We start from the raw sequence: 14141 nt of genomic DNA on the forward strand, positions 1-14141 counted from the left end.
GATGGACGAGATTGAAAAGGGTGAGGCTGAAGAGGAGAGGGAGGAGGAGGAGGAGTTGAGCGAGATGGAGGTCGAGGGACGGCTCCTCTTCTGGCAAGGGGTTCCTCTTCTGGTATAGGATCGTACGGATGCTGCTGCGGACTTGGCTGCTTGAATCCTCGAAGTTTTCTTCTTCCATCCAACGTCGTCCAGGATGAACTCTTAGTCTTCTTCCCCTCGTCCTCCTCCAATCTCCTTCCGACCTCCCAGCCTGCTCCGTCCCATCCACCATGCTCCTCGATTCCTCCCTGGGATACCGACGAGTACGAAGCCTGAGTCCTTCCTTGTTGCCGTTGAAGCGAAGAAGAGGTCGAGGTCGAGCAGGAGGACGGCGAGATGGAAGGTCGCAGTGGGGGTCGAAGGTGGAGATGGAGGAGAGGAGCGGGGAAGAGGGACGACTTGGAGAGTTTACTGCTGCTACTACTAGAGATGGAAGGTGGATCGTAGAGGGAAGAAGAAGCGTTCTTGACGACGTGGGAGAGGAAGTGACGGATAGCCATTCCATTTCCTGAAGGGTTGAGCAGAGAAGATGGAGTTGGGAGAGAGAGAGGAAGGAAGGAGGAAGGCGGGGACGAGCTCGACCTCCTCCTCCTGAGCGTTGCTACCCTTCCGTCGCTGAACAACTATAAAACGACCATACATCCGAATGAGAATCTAAAGAGTAAAACCGTAAAACGAAAAGAGGAGAAAAAAAAGACAGTGAGTTCCAAAAGAGAGAAGAGAAAAAGAGGGATACATAATTCTAAGAACGGATAATGAAACGACACCCGGAGAGTGAAAGGAGATTCTACGATCCAACCGTAACCTAGAGAGACTTGACCTGCTCCTTGCTGATCTCACTAGTCTGACCAAGATGACTAGAAGTAGTCTGGCCGTCCCAAGGCAAACCTTCTCCATCGACGCCCCCTTCCTTCTTCAACTCCATGTCCTCCGAAGAGCCTTCCCCTTCCTCCTCCTCGTTGTCGTCCCAGACCTCCTCGGAGATGATGGTCTCCCTCGCAGGGAAGGTCTTGGCGACGATAAAGTAAACGACCGAGGAGATGAAGAACCTGAGAGAGAGAGAGAGAGAGAGAGGCGAAGAGCAAAGGAGGCGAAGGTGTCAGCTCGTTGGACGTGGACGTGACGAGCGAGAGAGAACAAGGGACTCACGAGTTGAGCCAGGCGAAAGAGTAGTAGTTTCTCATTCCGTCCGAGATGTAAACCTTGGTGTTGAGTTTAGCAGCGAGACCAGGAATGTTGGGAGTCTGGAAGGGGAGAAAGAGAGGTTTCAGTAAAACGAGGCTCGCTCGGTCGCTCATCGTCTCCTCTTCCTGACATCGTCTCATCTCGGCGAAGAAGATACACTCACGACAGAGAAAAGAAGAGCGACGAAAGGACGCCAGTTCACTCCCCACCTTCCGTAGCTGTAGATTCCGGTGGGTCGGTAGAGATCCGGAACGTTCAACTTCCGACCCTGTGAAGAAAGAGAGGTCAGCTCGTGTTATATCAGTGATACGAGCCGGAAAGACACACCTTGATGAGGAAGTAGTCGACGATCAGAATGGCGAGGAGTGGGGCGAGAACCTGGAGAGGAGAGGGAGAGAGACGCGTCGAGGTCAGCGTCGGCTCTTGATCGACGCCTTTGCGTGCGTCCAAGCGTCTTCCGTCTCCTTCTCTTGTTTTCTTCGACTTTGAGTACTCACGATAGCGTATCCACTGAGGAAGTTGAGGAGAATTGTTCCCGAGGCCTGAATCTTCCAAGGCGCCGTCGCCCATCCTCCCAAGACGGCGGTGATGAACGCTCCTCGTTTGATGTTGACGTATTTGGGGAAGAGGAAGGTGAGATCGTTGGAACTGGCGATGGAGTTTGTCGAGATGTTGGTACCCGCTTGAGCGAGCATGAAGGCTGTTGCAACGAAAAAGGATGCTGCTCGGTTGGGCCAGAGAGCGATGATCTGAGTTGGGTCCCAGAAAGCAGTTCCGTAGATGACCTTCGAAGCGGAGGCAATGACGATACCGACGAGAGAGAGGCATCCGTAGGTGACGGTGATAAAGAGAACCTGGCGAAGGGACAGAGCGAAGACGTGAAGTTAGCGACTTGATTTGAGCCGACAGCGGTTGTAGTTTCGAGGTGCTTACCTGCCAGTACTGATCGTTCACTCTTCGAGCGTATCGGGAAAGATCAGGGTTGTTGATGGCGAGAGTAGTCTGAGAACAGCGAGCAAAAGCAAGGGGATCAGATCGGCGCGTCGTCTTGCGACCTTCCTCCCCTTTCCTTCCCGCTTGGAAAGCTGCAGGACCACGAAAGGTCAAAATATCGAAGAAGAATGCTCACCTTTCCGGAGATGGCAGCGTTAAGGATCGAAACCCAAGCCCACGCCTTCTTCGTTCCGGTGAGAGAGGACGCAGTGGCGAAGATGGGACCGCTTCCGCCAGCCTTCTTGATCGACCTGTTTGGAGAATCGGTCAGACACCGAAGCAAACAAATTGAAGAACAATTTGGAGCTGAACAAACCATCCGAGCATGGCGAAGGCAGCTGTTGAGGACGGGGAGAGTCAGCCTCGATGCGTCTCGGAAAGTCAGAAGTAGGTGGAGAACGCACCGATGATAACGATGAAGGACTTGAACATGAAAAGATACCTCATCTTTCGAGGAGGAATCATGAGGAGAGGGAGTTGAATGCACCAGAATACCTGAAAGGGAGGGGACGAAGCGAGGATAAATGTCAGACGCGCCGACTTTGTCTCGTCTCTCACTTCTCTGGAATCGCGTGCGGAGAGAAAAGTTTGGACTTACGAAGTAAGCGACCATTCCAGAAGAGCTGCACGACGGGAGAAAGGGGCAAAGGACGAAGTCAGAACAACTTTCATCGTCGGGCGATCTCGACGAATAAACTAACGTGATTCCAGCGGAAAGAGGGAGGTGGTTGGGCATAGTCTTGAAAGACGGCCAGATACTCGACAGCATGATCTTGACGCAGCTGGATCCGATTTGGGAGTTGATACCTGTAGAGATGAACGAAGACGGGAGTCAGCGACGTCGTTCGAACTCGAGTCTCGAAATACTCACCGAAGTAGATGAGAGCGAGGACGAGTCGAGAGATGACGGGGACGTATGACCCGAAGAAGCCAAACGAGCTTCGAGCAATCACGGAGAAAGGAGCGTGGAACTTGGCTCCGGATAGTCTGTGCGAAGGAGATAATGGGTCAGAAAGAGGAGTGGAGAGAGGAAGAAGAGAAGAAGGCCAAACCCGTTAGCGGTAACCTGAGCAGAGAGAAGAGGAAGAGATCAGCAGGACTTCGAAAGTAGAAGAAGATGTGAGGATACTTACAGCCAAAGCGATGATGAAATTTCCGATGAAGAGAGCGGGAAGGACCTCCTTCCACGAGAGACTGAGGAGAGAGAGAGAGAAGTCAACGAGGGAAACGACGCGTAAAAGAGGAACGAGGAAAGCGAATACGCACCCAAGAGCAATCATAGATCCAGCCTGTTGCATAGTACCAACGTTGAGACCTGGAGGTAACGAGAAAGCGAGGCATGGTCAGAGAACTGGCGAGAGTTCAGAGGGGAATCGCCCAGCAACCTTGCTACCGAAGGCGCTCGCTCCCTCAAAGGCTGTCCGCGGAAGCGAAACGAGGCTCAGTTACATACCATCGGAACACCAGAGGAATAGGAAGTCCCAGGCTCGCCAGCTGAGAGAGAGAGAGAGAGAAACCAAGGTCAGTCGAACCCACGCGGCGACCCAACGCGAACTCCAGAGATGAGAGGAAAGGTTTCACTCACGTTCTCAGGTGAGGAGGAACGACGTCCATCTATAATGAGAAGGAACACGAGAGAAGAAATGATCAGCGAAGCCGGGCGATCGATTCCAAGAGGGCCGTGAGGGGAAGAGGGGAGAGAGGGAGGGAAGAGGACGGGAGCGAACGAAGAGGAAGATTTCTGCTCACATCGAGGTTGGAAAACCTACTAGACGGAGCGAAGGATGAGGGCTGGTACTCTACCGTCCAGTATGCGGCCGTAAACCACAGCCGAGGGTTGGGAGTAACAGTTCGAAGAGCGGATCTGACGGAGGAGGAGGACATGTTGAGGACGGGGGAACGGTGGGTCTTGAGAGGGTTGTTGAACCGACTGAGGAGAGGTGAGCTCAGTTTCGAGTACTATCGTCCGACGGGAGGGTGAAGGGAAGAAAGGAAGGTGGGTTGGCGTTGTTGATGGTCGCCGTTCGAGGGTGAAAAGAGGGAAGGACTGGACGGCGCCTTTCAGGTTTCGAATGAATTGAGCCCCTCCTTTTTGTTGAGCTCTCTCTAGCTCCCTTCCCCTTGTTTTTTCTCCAACCCGATTGCAGATGGAAGGCAGCAGTCTGCAGATCCCATAAGATCAGGGGACAACAGGCGCGGAGTGATCTCCTGACGGCAAGTTTGCAGCAGAGAGGGGAGGATTTTCAGAAGGCGAACGACCACCTCTCCTCCTCGAAGTCGCGTCGACGGCTTTCTGCGAACAGTCTCGTATCAGCCTTTTCTGCTCCGAAGTAGTGCTCGTCGGAGAATGTGCAGCTTCGGAGATTTCTGAGCTAGCAGCTGGATCGAAAGGTGAGACTAGTCCGAGTCGCGTTGGCTCCTTTGAGAGAGTTCAGTAGTCTCGCCCAGTAGAAGTTGCTCGTCTGTTTTCATGTTCATGTTCGTAGACCTGCTTTCAATTTGGGAAGGGAGGATCGCGCACACAGGAGAACCAAGCGAGCGTTCAAGAAGATGTGAAGATCGTCCGAGGGACGCGTGAGAGAGGATTCAAAATCGACACTGATCCGGCGCTCAGTAGAACGAATATTTCTTTGAAACAGGCCTTTTTCCTTGACTTCCCTCTCTTTCCACTTCAGGCTGACCTCGAGCTTTCTCATCTTGAGCTGCCTCTCTTCGAGTCGAGCTCCCGGCGTCGGTCTTCTACTTGAGAACGGAGAACCGGACCAGATTCGGCAGTATCCTTCGATAGCAAGTGCTTTGATAGTATGTAACTCATATCTATATGAACTCTTCGGACTCTTCAGCCTCAGCATCCCACACCGGAAGCGGGAGCAAAAGACGAAGAGGGAGCGAAGGCGACTGGTCTTCAATCAACGGGACACTCTTCCCCTTTTTGCCCTTCCCCTCCCTTCCCCGAAGACAACCCTCGACCTTCCTTTCTTCCTTTCCCCTCGAATGTGCTGCTCATCTCTATACAGGAGGAACGAGCTCTTCTTCTTGAAACCCCCTTCCCCCTGAATCGCTGACGTCTGGAGCAACGAGCAACGCGTCCGAGCTTGCCTGGATTCGAAACGAGGTTCGAAGTCAAGCGAAACGCGTCTAGGTCAACCCAAAATATATTGAAACCTAAAGCTTGAATGGCCACTGCAGATCCTCTCCGAAATACTGGTGGACCGTCTAGAAGCGGCGAGAGAAAAAGAGCGACGAGGAGTCAGTTCAAAATCAAGGCGACGATTGGTTCCGTTCCAACTCACCTTGGTAGTAAGGTACGCCTCGAGTCCATTCATTCCCAACTCTCGTCCCCATCCACTCGACTTGTATCCTCCGAAAGGAACCGAAGGATGCAGAGGAGAGTAGCAGTTCAACCAAACTGGAGACGAAAGAGACAACGAAACGAAGACGTCAGCAAGGAGGAGATCGAAAGGCGTCGAGCAATCCTCGCTTTTATCTCGGTAAGAACAAGGTAGCAGAAACGTACCAGTTCCAGCCTTGAGCTTCCTTGAAACCCTGGGGAGCTGACTCGCGTCTGTCGAGTGAATGGCAGAAGCCAAACCGTACGAGGTGTCGTTGGCGATGGCGATGGCCTCAGCTTCGGTGGAGAACTTGAGAACCGAAGCTACTGGTCCGAAGATCTGGTCGGCGGGAAACAGAAAGAGAGGTTGAAGAAGGTCAGTCGAGAAGTTGGAGAGGGAAAGAATTTGGTAAGCGAGAAAAGAGAGACGAACCTCTTCTCGCCCGATCACCATGTCGTTAGTAACTCCAGAGAAGACCGTAGGCTGTACGAAGTATCCCTTGTCTCCAACTCGACCACCTGTGGGAAGAGTGAGAACGTGAAAAGGCTCGTCAGTGATGGTCGACGCCCGAGTCAAGGAGAAAAAGGGAACGACGCACCTCCGGTTTCGAGCTTGGCCTCCTTCTTTCCAGTCTCGATGTACTTCAGGACCTTATCAAACTGGGGATCGGTGAGAGAAGAAGAAAGACGAATCAGTCTGAGGGTCGCAAACGTCGAAGTCATGTCCGACTCACCTGGACCTTCGAAATGAGAGAACCGTAGAAGGAGTCGTCGTCCTTTCCGACCTTGATCTCCTTAACAGCGGCGACGAAGAGCTTGAGGAACTCGTCGTAGACCTGTGGTTAATGAAGGGCGAGGAAGGACGAAGAGAGTCAGTTCGTGAGCGAGGAGAGAACGGTCTGGAAGGAGATGGACGCACGGTGTCCTGCACGAGGATCCTCGAACCGACGATGCACGACTGTCCTCCAGTCTCGAAGAGTCCGAAAGCAGCCCACCGAGCAGCCTCCTGAAGGTTGGCAGACGAGAAGATGATGTTCGGCGATTTACCTAAAAAAAAAACGACACGACAGCGACGCGTCAGTTCCAGGAAGGAGCAAGCGAGTTGAGCTCAGAAGACCATAAGACTCACCTCCGAGCTCGAGAGTGACGACCTTCAAGTTACTGAGAGCGGCGGTAGAAGCGAGGTGCTTTCCGATGGCGGTTGAACCTGCAAACGAAGAGAAAGAGAACCATGAGTCGAAGGAACAGACGAGCGTTGGTGTTGGAAATCGAAAAACGCACCGGTGAAAGCAATCTTGTCGACATCAGGGTGCTCAGCGAGAGCTTGTCCACTGCAAAAAGGTAGAAGGCAAGGGAAGAGGTGAGCGGAAGCTCGACGAGAGGGGTCGACTTCTTTGGACTCGACCGTAGAGGATTGCATCGACTCACGTAACCTTTCCGACACCGCTGACCAAGTTGAAAGCTCCTTTGGGGAATCTGGGATGGGGCGACGGAGGGGAGAAGCGAAAGAAGGAAGAGTCAGCTCAAGTGATCCAAAATTGAGCCGTAACGCGTCGAGAGCGTAAGGCGAAATCGAAAAACGAGGGACTCACCCGACCTCCTGCATCAACTTGGTGAGAATGAGAACCGAGAGAGGGGTTGCCTCAGCAGTCTTGAAGACGACGGTGCATCCAGAAGCGAGAGCGGGAGCGATCTTCCACGCCCACATCTGGAGAGGGAAGAAAGGGTCAAAGAGAAAGTCAGCTCTCTAGAAGCGTTGAAGGAAAAACGAGAACGAGCTCACCATCAGGGGAAAATTCCATGGCACGATGTGAGCAACAACTCCAATAGGCTCTCGTCGAGTGAAGACCTGCTTCGAGTTATCGTCCACCTCAATTGTCGAGCCCGAGACCTTATCGGCAGCTCCTGCGAAGAACCGAATAGCCGCAAGCGAACTTCCCAACTCAGCCTCAACCCACTTGGTAGGCTTCCCGTTGTTGGCAGCCTCGACCTTGACAATCATCTCTGCGAAAGCGGGAAAGAAAAACAAGAAAGCGGAACCCCGTCAGCCCTGCGGTGGATTCGGTCCGATTTGACCCTCTCCCCCAGGTATTCTACTTGTTGAGACGGCAGAGAAAAGCAGTGAGTACGTACCAGAGTTGGCCTCGATGATGTCTGCGAACTTAAACAGGAGTCGGCCTCGAGTAGCAGACGGAGTGTTCAAGCCCCAAGTCGTTTCGAAAGCCGCTCGAGCAGCTTTTACGGCCAAATCAACATCTGCGACCGAGGCTGTATCGATGGTAGCAAGCAGCTCTTCGGTAGCTGGATTGTAGACGTCCAATGGCTGAGGGAGGGAAGGAGGCCAAAGGAAGGGAGTCAGCGGAGTGAAGAGGGAGGGAGGGAGTCGAATGAGCTCGACGACAGAAAGGAGATGGTGAGCTCACCTCTCCGGTTCCTATTTGAGCGAGATGAGGGAAAACGAGGCGTCAGCTTCGAAGATAGATAGATGCGCCTTTCAGGAGCTGGACTGACCTTTGACCCATTCGCTGGCAGGATCGAAGGAGCGAAGGGAGAGGAGTGAGTGAGCACTGATATCTCGACCTCGCTTCATATTGACGAGGAGCTCACCCGTTGATGAAGATTTGAGAAGGGAACTCGACGCCGAGAACTGTTTGAGTAGTAGCCATGTTGTTGATTGAGAGAGATGAGGGGGATGGTGGTTGAAGGAGAGGAGGGAGAGGAAAAAAAGAGGGAAGCTCGAGCCGGTTGAAGTCGATGCGATTGCACCGAAGCTGGCTGCCCTCCACTTTCTAGCCTTCAGCAGGAGAGGCAGAGGAGAGAGAGAGAGCGACCTTGAGCGACCAGCACTACTCTCCATAATTCTCCTTCATTCGTTAACAGTCATCAAAATCCCGATCCCGATTCCAGAGTCGAGGGAGGTCTCGACGCGACGCTCAAAGTTTGGCCTTCGCTCCCTTGAGGACGCCGTCGAGCTTGGTCTGGAGGGGAAGGTGAAGAAGGGAGAGAAGTCAGCTACAGGTTTGGATCTCAAGAGTTGAGATGAGGCGAACAAGCACTCACAGCTGGAGAGAGAGAAAGAGAAGCGAAGTAAGGAGGCGAAGGAGATCTGTCGTCAGCACGACGCACGACGATCAACAATGAGAAGAAAGACAAGAGGAGAACGAACCCAGCATGACGTTTCCCTTGACCTTCAGCTTGCCCTGATTAACGTCACGAAACGAAGAAGAGTCAGATATCGAGATTTAGAAGAGAGGTCGAGCTGAACGCGACTCACCTGCATGAACATCTTAAGACGAGGAAACGAGGAGAAAGAACGACAAGTCAGTGAGAGAGACTATTGAGGAGATATAGGAGACTGAGCTGACCTTCTGAGAGCTTTGGAGGGTAAGAGCAACGACGAAGCAAGGATCAGCGACGGTCGACGAGCGAGAAACGACGACGCGTTTCGACCCTCAAGAGGACTCACTTGAGGCTTCCATCAGCCTGGGACGAGCATAAATGAGTACGGGGATGTTGTTAGCCTCGGTAGTCCCCTTCGGACGATATGAACGACGACTCACGAGTCCAACGAAAGTCGAATCGTCCAAGTTGATCGTAACATCTTGGTTTCGTTTTCCCACCGCCGTCCCAAAGCTCAAGGTCAGCAACCAAACCTCCAATCTCAAACCCAGCTCCACGATCCTAGCCTTCTTCTTTAACTTTGAGCGGACGGGAAAAGACAGGCGACTCACCAGCCTTCCCCTTCGCGCCCTTGACGACCTCTCCGTCCTTCTTCAAGTCGATCGTCCAAGAAGCCTCCTTCCCCTCCTTGTTCTTCACGTTGAGCAAGAAGATTCCGTTGGTCTTCTTGATGGTGGCCTTCTTCTCGTCGGCGGACATCTGGTTGAACGAGTCGGCGAGGGTCTGTTTCGTCGAAGCGAGGAGGAGCAGAGGGAGGGCGGGGAGGGAGGAACGACGTCAGCGGGTCGTTCCTGGAGAGAGCTGAGAGAGGGAGAGGAGGTACGGACAGAGAGAATGGCCGAAGCATCGAAGCCTTCTTCCTATGAGATCAAAACGAACCAACGAGAAGAGAGGGAAAGGCTCATCAGCTATCGAGAACGAGAGGGAAGGAAAGGGCTCAAGCTCGGCTCGACTCTCGCTCCCTCCCTGTGAAGAGAACTGACCTTGATAGACATGTTTGAGTTGGATCTAGGGGGTGATGAGAGTTCTTTGGATGCTGGGAGAGGTTGGTTGGGTCCGTTGAAAGTCTGGTTGAATCGAGAGAGATGAGGAGGGAAGGCAAGGAAGGCGAGGAGGAAGGGGAGGGAGAGAGCGAGCTCATCAGTTCGTTGTTCCTCCTCTTCTCTCCTCCCTCCTTTCCGTTCTATCCCTCAGAGACAAGAGAGAGGAATGGACAGGAAAGACATGAACTCACCTCTGGTACTGGTTGAGTGGGACCTGCCATGAATTCGAAAGGGATGGGTGTTGAGAAGGAAGAAAAGGGTCGGCAGGGAAGTTGCCTTCCCTCTTAGCCGGAGCGATCACAGGCCTTGACCTCAAGTCGCGTCCTTTTTGCGTTCAGACGTCTTTGGTTGAAGATGGGTGAGCATCGGAAGAGCAGAAGAATCATCGAAACGTCATGAGATGGTAGTTCAAAAAAAGGTAGCGAAGACGAAGGATCAGAAAACGAGGGGAGCTCTCCGACGCGTCGTGACTCTCGAGTACTGCAGTGTGAGCCTGAGAGTGAAAACGAGAAGAGAGAACGTTCGTAAGAACTTTGAAAGGAGATGTTTGATGTGAGAGAGGAGGTTGAGAGACTCACGAAGATCTTTCCGTCCTTGAAACAGCGAGCGAGGGTGACCGACGAACGACGCGAACGAAGGGGAATTGGAGGCGTGATGAGAGAAGGTCCGGATGGGGATACAGCTGCTTCACGTCGAGGAGAGAGGAGTATAAACGGGGGCTACGAAGGGAAGGTGGTAGAAGGAGGGCGACCTATTCGTGAGAAGAGGTTCGAAAAAACGTCAGTGAAACAGGCTCGACAAGTTCGCCGCTAGAGAGCGACCAGGGACGATAATCACATAATGAAAAGCAAGAGCGAAACTGGGGACGATTTTGGATGATGGCAGAGGGAGAGGAAGGGATGGGCGAGGTCGCGTTGAATCACGTCCTGCTCGAGGGAAGGGGAGAGAAGAGGGTGAGTGAGTATGAGGGTAGCTAAGAGGTCAAAAAACGATGCTATCTCACCTTTCAAGGACCGATCTCTTTGGGAGTCAAGTCGGAAGAAGCTACCTCGATTCGAATCGGGGGTCGAAGGTCGTTCAAGCTGGTCCCCCCCTCGTGCTCCCACGAGATCATAACTCGGCGCTGGATAATTTCGACATCGAAGCTTGACAGAACTACAACGACGAACTCCTTCACACTCCCCTCAGGCCATAGCTCGCAGCTCTCCGGACTCAGCTCGCCAGCAATGTCGCCGACGAGGTCGTCCGCCTCCAACGCGCCTGCTTCGAACCCGGTCGATGCAAGATCGAAGACGACGACGGTCTCGGAGCTCAGCGACGATGCAAAGAGAGATCTTCCGAGGTAGTGATGGTTGATCGCGTTGCTGATGCTGAGACGAACGAGGTTGGGCCAGGGAGCGAGCCTGAGGTTGATCTGGGGGAGGTATTCGCTGGAGAAGTCTGGGATGCCATGGATTTGGACTGATCGAGGATCGAAAAGGGCAAGAAGGGATGACCATTGCTCGATATTGTCGTCCTCCGGCATTTCGAACGCAACCGGACGAAGGGTGAGGAGGTCGACGGGGAGGGAGAGAGAGGAGGGAGGAGGCAGTCGGGAGATGGAGAGGTTGAGGGCTTCTCCTCCGACGTCTGGCGTTGCGACTATGGTGATGTTTCGGATGAGGAAGAGAGATAGATGAGGGTGGAGGTGAGGGTGGTCAAGTGATGGATCCTGAGAGGGAAAAGGAAGGGAAGAGAGAGAGAGAGGAGGGAGGAAGGGAGGAAGAGTAAGCTCGAGCTCATTCCTTTTTGTAGCCCTCTTCCTCTACAGATTTAGGACTAAGGAAAACTGCTTACCCTTGAACAGAAGAGTTTCTCTACATTCTTGAGTCCTACGATCTCGATATCCTGGTAGAGGATCGGGGAGGAGAGGTGGAGGAAAGCGAGAGAAACTCGGGAGGTGTTGGCGAGAGTCGAAGGGTCGCAGAAGCGAAGGATGTGGTGTTTGAGTTCCAGAGGAAGGGGAGGGAGAGAAGCTAGTTGAGTGAGACGCGGGTCGAGGAACATATCGAGCCAGAAGGAGTTGGAAGTGTAAGATCCGATGATGGCTGTTGGAGGAAGAGAAGGAGGAGGACGAAACGAGCTCCTCAACTCGCAACGACGACAAGCTCCCTCCAACATGTTTTCTCTCATTGAGCTCTTCCGAAACAAACAACGACAGCATCAACGGGACGAGGACGTTCAGCTTGAACTCCAAATTCAGAGGGATATCGAGGATGTGTTTGGAGAAATCTTCGAGGAGGATGAAGAGCTCGAAGAAACGGTGAGCTTGATCTCTCCTTCCCTCCTTTCCTCCCTCTCTGGTTTCTTCTCGAAGCTCATCCCTTCCCTTCTTCTACTCAGGCTCCAGCACCCGAACGAGCTTCTACACCTCCTCCCCTTCGCTCTGAGCAAACCATCTCCAAGAGGAAGCTCCAGGAGGCTGTGGACTCCATCCTCGGAGAAGGAGAGTCGACAAGCACCGTCGAGTCGACTCGCAAGAGGTCTAGATTCGAGCCTGAACCGTAAGCAATACCCCTCTCAGCCTTTCTAACTCCATATATATACTCGCAGCTGACCATCGGTCTCTCCAGAATCCCATCACCACCTCCAAAGCCAACGACCTTCCTTCCTTTCTCTCCAGCCTCCCTCACCGCTCGTCTCAACACTTTCACCCTCCCCGCCTTCACCTCGTCGGCCTTCTCAGCTCGGGATGCAGCAGAGAAGGGATGGGAGAACAAAGGGAGGGAGAGACTCGTCTGTGGGGAGTGCAAATCGGCTTGGGTTGTGAGCGACCTGAAAGGGTTGAAGCCAGCGACGGGTGAGCGATGCGAAGCGAACGAAACAGTCGAGAAGGAGAGCGAAGCTGACCGTTCTCGTTCATTGCTCGTCATTTCGTCTGATGATAGCCGAGAAGCTGAAGCTGAGGATGCGTAGGGAGCTCGTAGAAGCTCACAAGGAGACATGTCCTTGGAGGGTCACGTCCGAGAGGAAAGGTACGTCGCCTTTCGTTCATATCTATCTTCTCTCCATCATCACCTATAGCTTACATCGAGACATCGACGAAAAGCTGACACTCTCTATCGTTGTTTATTCTATCCTCGACAGCGAACCCTACTTCGAATTCGTCACAGTCCCTTCTCCCAACAACGTCTCACCTCCTCTCCCTCGCTGCAACGCTCGCTCCTCGCATTCCTCTCGAGCTCCGAATATCCCATCCTGAGCTCGTACGTACCATCCACTCTTGTCTCAACTCACTCCGAAGATGGGCTGACCGCGACCCTTCCTCTCCTCAAATTAGCCTCGAGCAACTCTCGCCATCCTCTCCTCTTCGCCGAATCCCTCTCCAACAACCCTTCCCTCCCTCCTCCTCACCATCTTCAACTGGACTCTCTTTATTCAATCATCATCTTCCTCTCAACCTAATTCCTCTTCACCCGACTCTGGTTCCTCCACCGTCGTCCAATGCTCAACTTGCCTTCGTCGCGTCGGGCTCTGGACCTATTCATCTCCTCCCACGACCTCAGCAGAAACCAAGACGTTCGATCTGCGGAGAGAACATCTTGTTTCGTGTGCTTTTAGAGGTGTTGAAGTGGGAGGAGTCGAGACCGAGGCGGAAGGAGGGAGATGGAAGGCGGTTCTGGACGCGTTGGTCAAGGGTTTGGATGAAGGGAGGGATCGAGAGGAAGAGGTGGTGAGGAAGAGGAAGGAGTTGATGAAGGTTCGTACAGTCTACTCGTTCTCGCTCGCTTGATTCTCGAGCGTTCGCTTGGAGGGAAAGAGTGAGGCGAGAGAAGAGGAGGGACGACGCGTCCTCAGCACAGATGAAACGAGGCTTAGGCTGACTCTCCTTCCTCTTTTTCCTTCACTCGTCATTCTGATCCGATTTTGAATCTATAGAACCCGAGGTCGTTCATGGAGGAGCTTCTCGGACCAAAGCCGTCGCAGGAGGAGTTGAGGAAGGAGAGGGAGGAGAGGAAGAGGTTGATGGAGGGGACAGGGATCTGAGAGGAGACCGGCGAGGCGGAGGGAGGAGGCTTAGATCTGAGGGTGTTGCTGGCGCTCTCGATTTCATCTCTGCTATCTCGAACGAGCTCGTCGACAGGGAAAGAATCGGGCGAGCGAAGATGGGGAAGACGAGAGGGCCGGCGCGAGCGCGTTCGTCCTTCCTCCTTTCCTCCCCACAGATTTTCGCTCCAAATCTTCCAGATGATTTTTTTCGTCTTCATAACCCGTCTCTACACACACCCCACCTTCTTCGTTTCCTAGAGAGGAAAGTGCATCAAGAACGCGCTCGTGCTGCGGGGGAGGAAAGAGAAGCTCGAAAGATTCTCTTTCCTCCCTAGGGCTGC

General features: G+C 53.2%; 5 protein-coding genes across 5 annotated transcripts; 1 reads left to right on the forward strand and 4 right to left on the reverse strand.

Annotated features, from left to right (window-relative positions):
- Positions 1–662: 662 nt before the first annotated feature.
- BDY24DRAFT_377143 (nucleobase cation symporter-1 family protein) lies at positions 663–4238 on the reverse strand. Its single transcript, XM_076638745.1, has 18 exons — positions 3967–4238; positions 3803–3831; positions 3671–3711; positions 3484–3532; positions 3351–3411; positions 3270–3283; positions 3089–3204; positions 2919–3024; positions 2816–2840; positions 2622–2712; positions 2534–2555; positions 2354–2468; positions 2158–2226; positions 1722–2078; positions 1552–1602; positions 1388–1492; positions 1189–1283; positions 663–1088 (listed from the first exon to the last, which is right to left on the reverse strand). The coding sequence occupies exons 1-18, from the start codon at positions 4099–4101 to the stop codon at positions 845–847; spliced, it is 1725 nt and encodes a 574-aa protein (XP_076500392.1). The 5' UTR covers positions 4102–4238; the 3' UTR covers positions 663–844.
- Positions 4239–5157: 919 nt separating this feature from the next.
- On the reverse strand, positions 5158–8254 carry BDY24DRAFT_347309 (putative aldehyde dehydrogenase). Its single transcript, XM_076637642.1, has 16 exons — positions 8156–8254; positions 8060–8073; positions 7972–7982; positions 7682–7871; positions 7332–7552; positions 7141–7256; positions 6977–7024; positions 6830–6879; positions 6678–6755; positions 6468–6595; positions 6283–6384; positions 6148–6208; positions 5982–6067; positions 5735–5888; positions 5511–5626; positions 5158–5433 (listed from the first exon to the last, which is right to left on the reverse strand). Exons 1-16 carry the CDS (start codon positions 8212–8214, stop codon positions 5383–5385), a joined length of 1485 nt encoding a protein of 494 aa, XP_076500393.1. The 5' UTR covers positions 8215–8254; the 3' UTR covers positions 5158–5382.
- Positions 8255–8437: 183 nt separating this feature from the next.
- BDY24DRAFT_163277 (SCP2 sterol-binding domain-containing protein) lies at positions 8438–10047 on the reverse strand. The gene is made up of 10 exons (XM_076636188.1): positions 9963–10047; positions 9712–9795; positions 9556–9588; positions 9280–9451; positions 9109–9149; positions 9015–9031; positions 8914–8923; positions 8823–8834; positions 8715–8748; positions 8438–8610 (listed from the first exon to the last, which is right to left on the reverse strand). The coding sequence occupies exons 1-10, from the start codon at positions 9990–9992 to the stop codon at positions 8576–8578; spliced, it is 468 nt and encodes a 155-aa protein (XP_076500394.1). The 5' UTR covers positions 9993–10047; the 3' UTR covers positions 8438–8575.
- A 1289-nt stretch (positions 10048–11336) lies between these two features.
- Positions 11337–11906, reverse strand: BDY24DRAFT_377149 (uncharacterized protein). The gene has a single exon (XM_076638746.1). It carries the CDS (start codon positions 11815–11817, stop codon positions 11590–11592), a length of 228 nt encoding a protein of 75 aa, XP_076500395.1. The 5' UTR covers positions 11818–11906; the 3' UTR covers positions 11337–11589.
- BDY24DRAFT_411981 (uncharacterized protein) lies at positions 11855–13797 on the forward strand (the record flags this gene model as incomplete). The annotated part of the gene is made up of 7 exons (XM_076642998.1): positions 11855–12073; positions 12154–12314; positions 12384–12610; positions 12699–12785; positions 12898–13016; positions 13091–13510; positions 13690–13797. 7 exons carry the CDS (start codon positions 11855–11857, stop codon positions 13795–13797), a joined length of 1341 nt encoding a protein of 446 aa, XP_076500396.1.
- Positions 13798–14141: the final 344 nt, after the last annotated feature.

The sequence above is a fragment of the Mrakia frigida genome, assembly GCF_051309035.1.
Source record: "Mrakia frigida strain ATCC 22029 unplaced genomic scaffold BDY24scaffold_3, whole genome shotgun sequence".
Taxonomy (NCBI): Eukaryota; Fungi; Basidiomycota; class Tremellomycetes; order Cystofilobasidiales; family Mrakiaceae; genus Mrakia; species Mrakia frigida.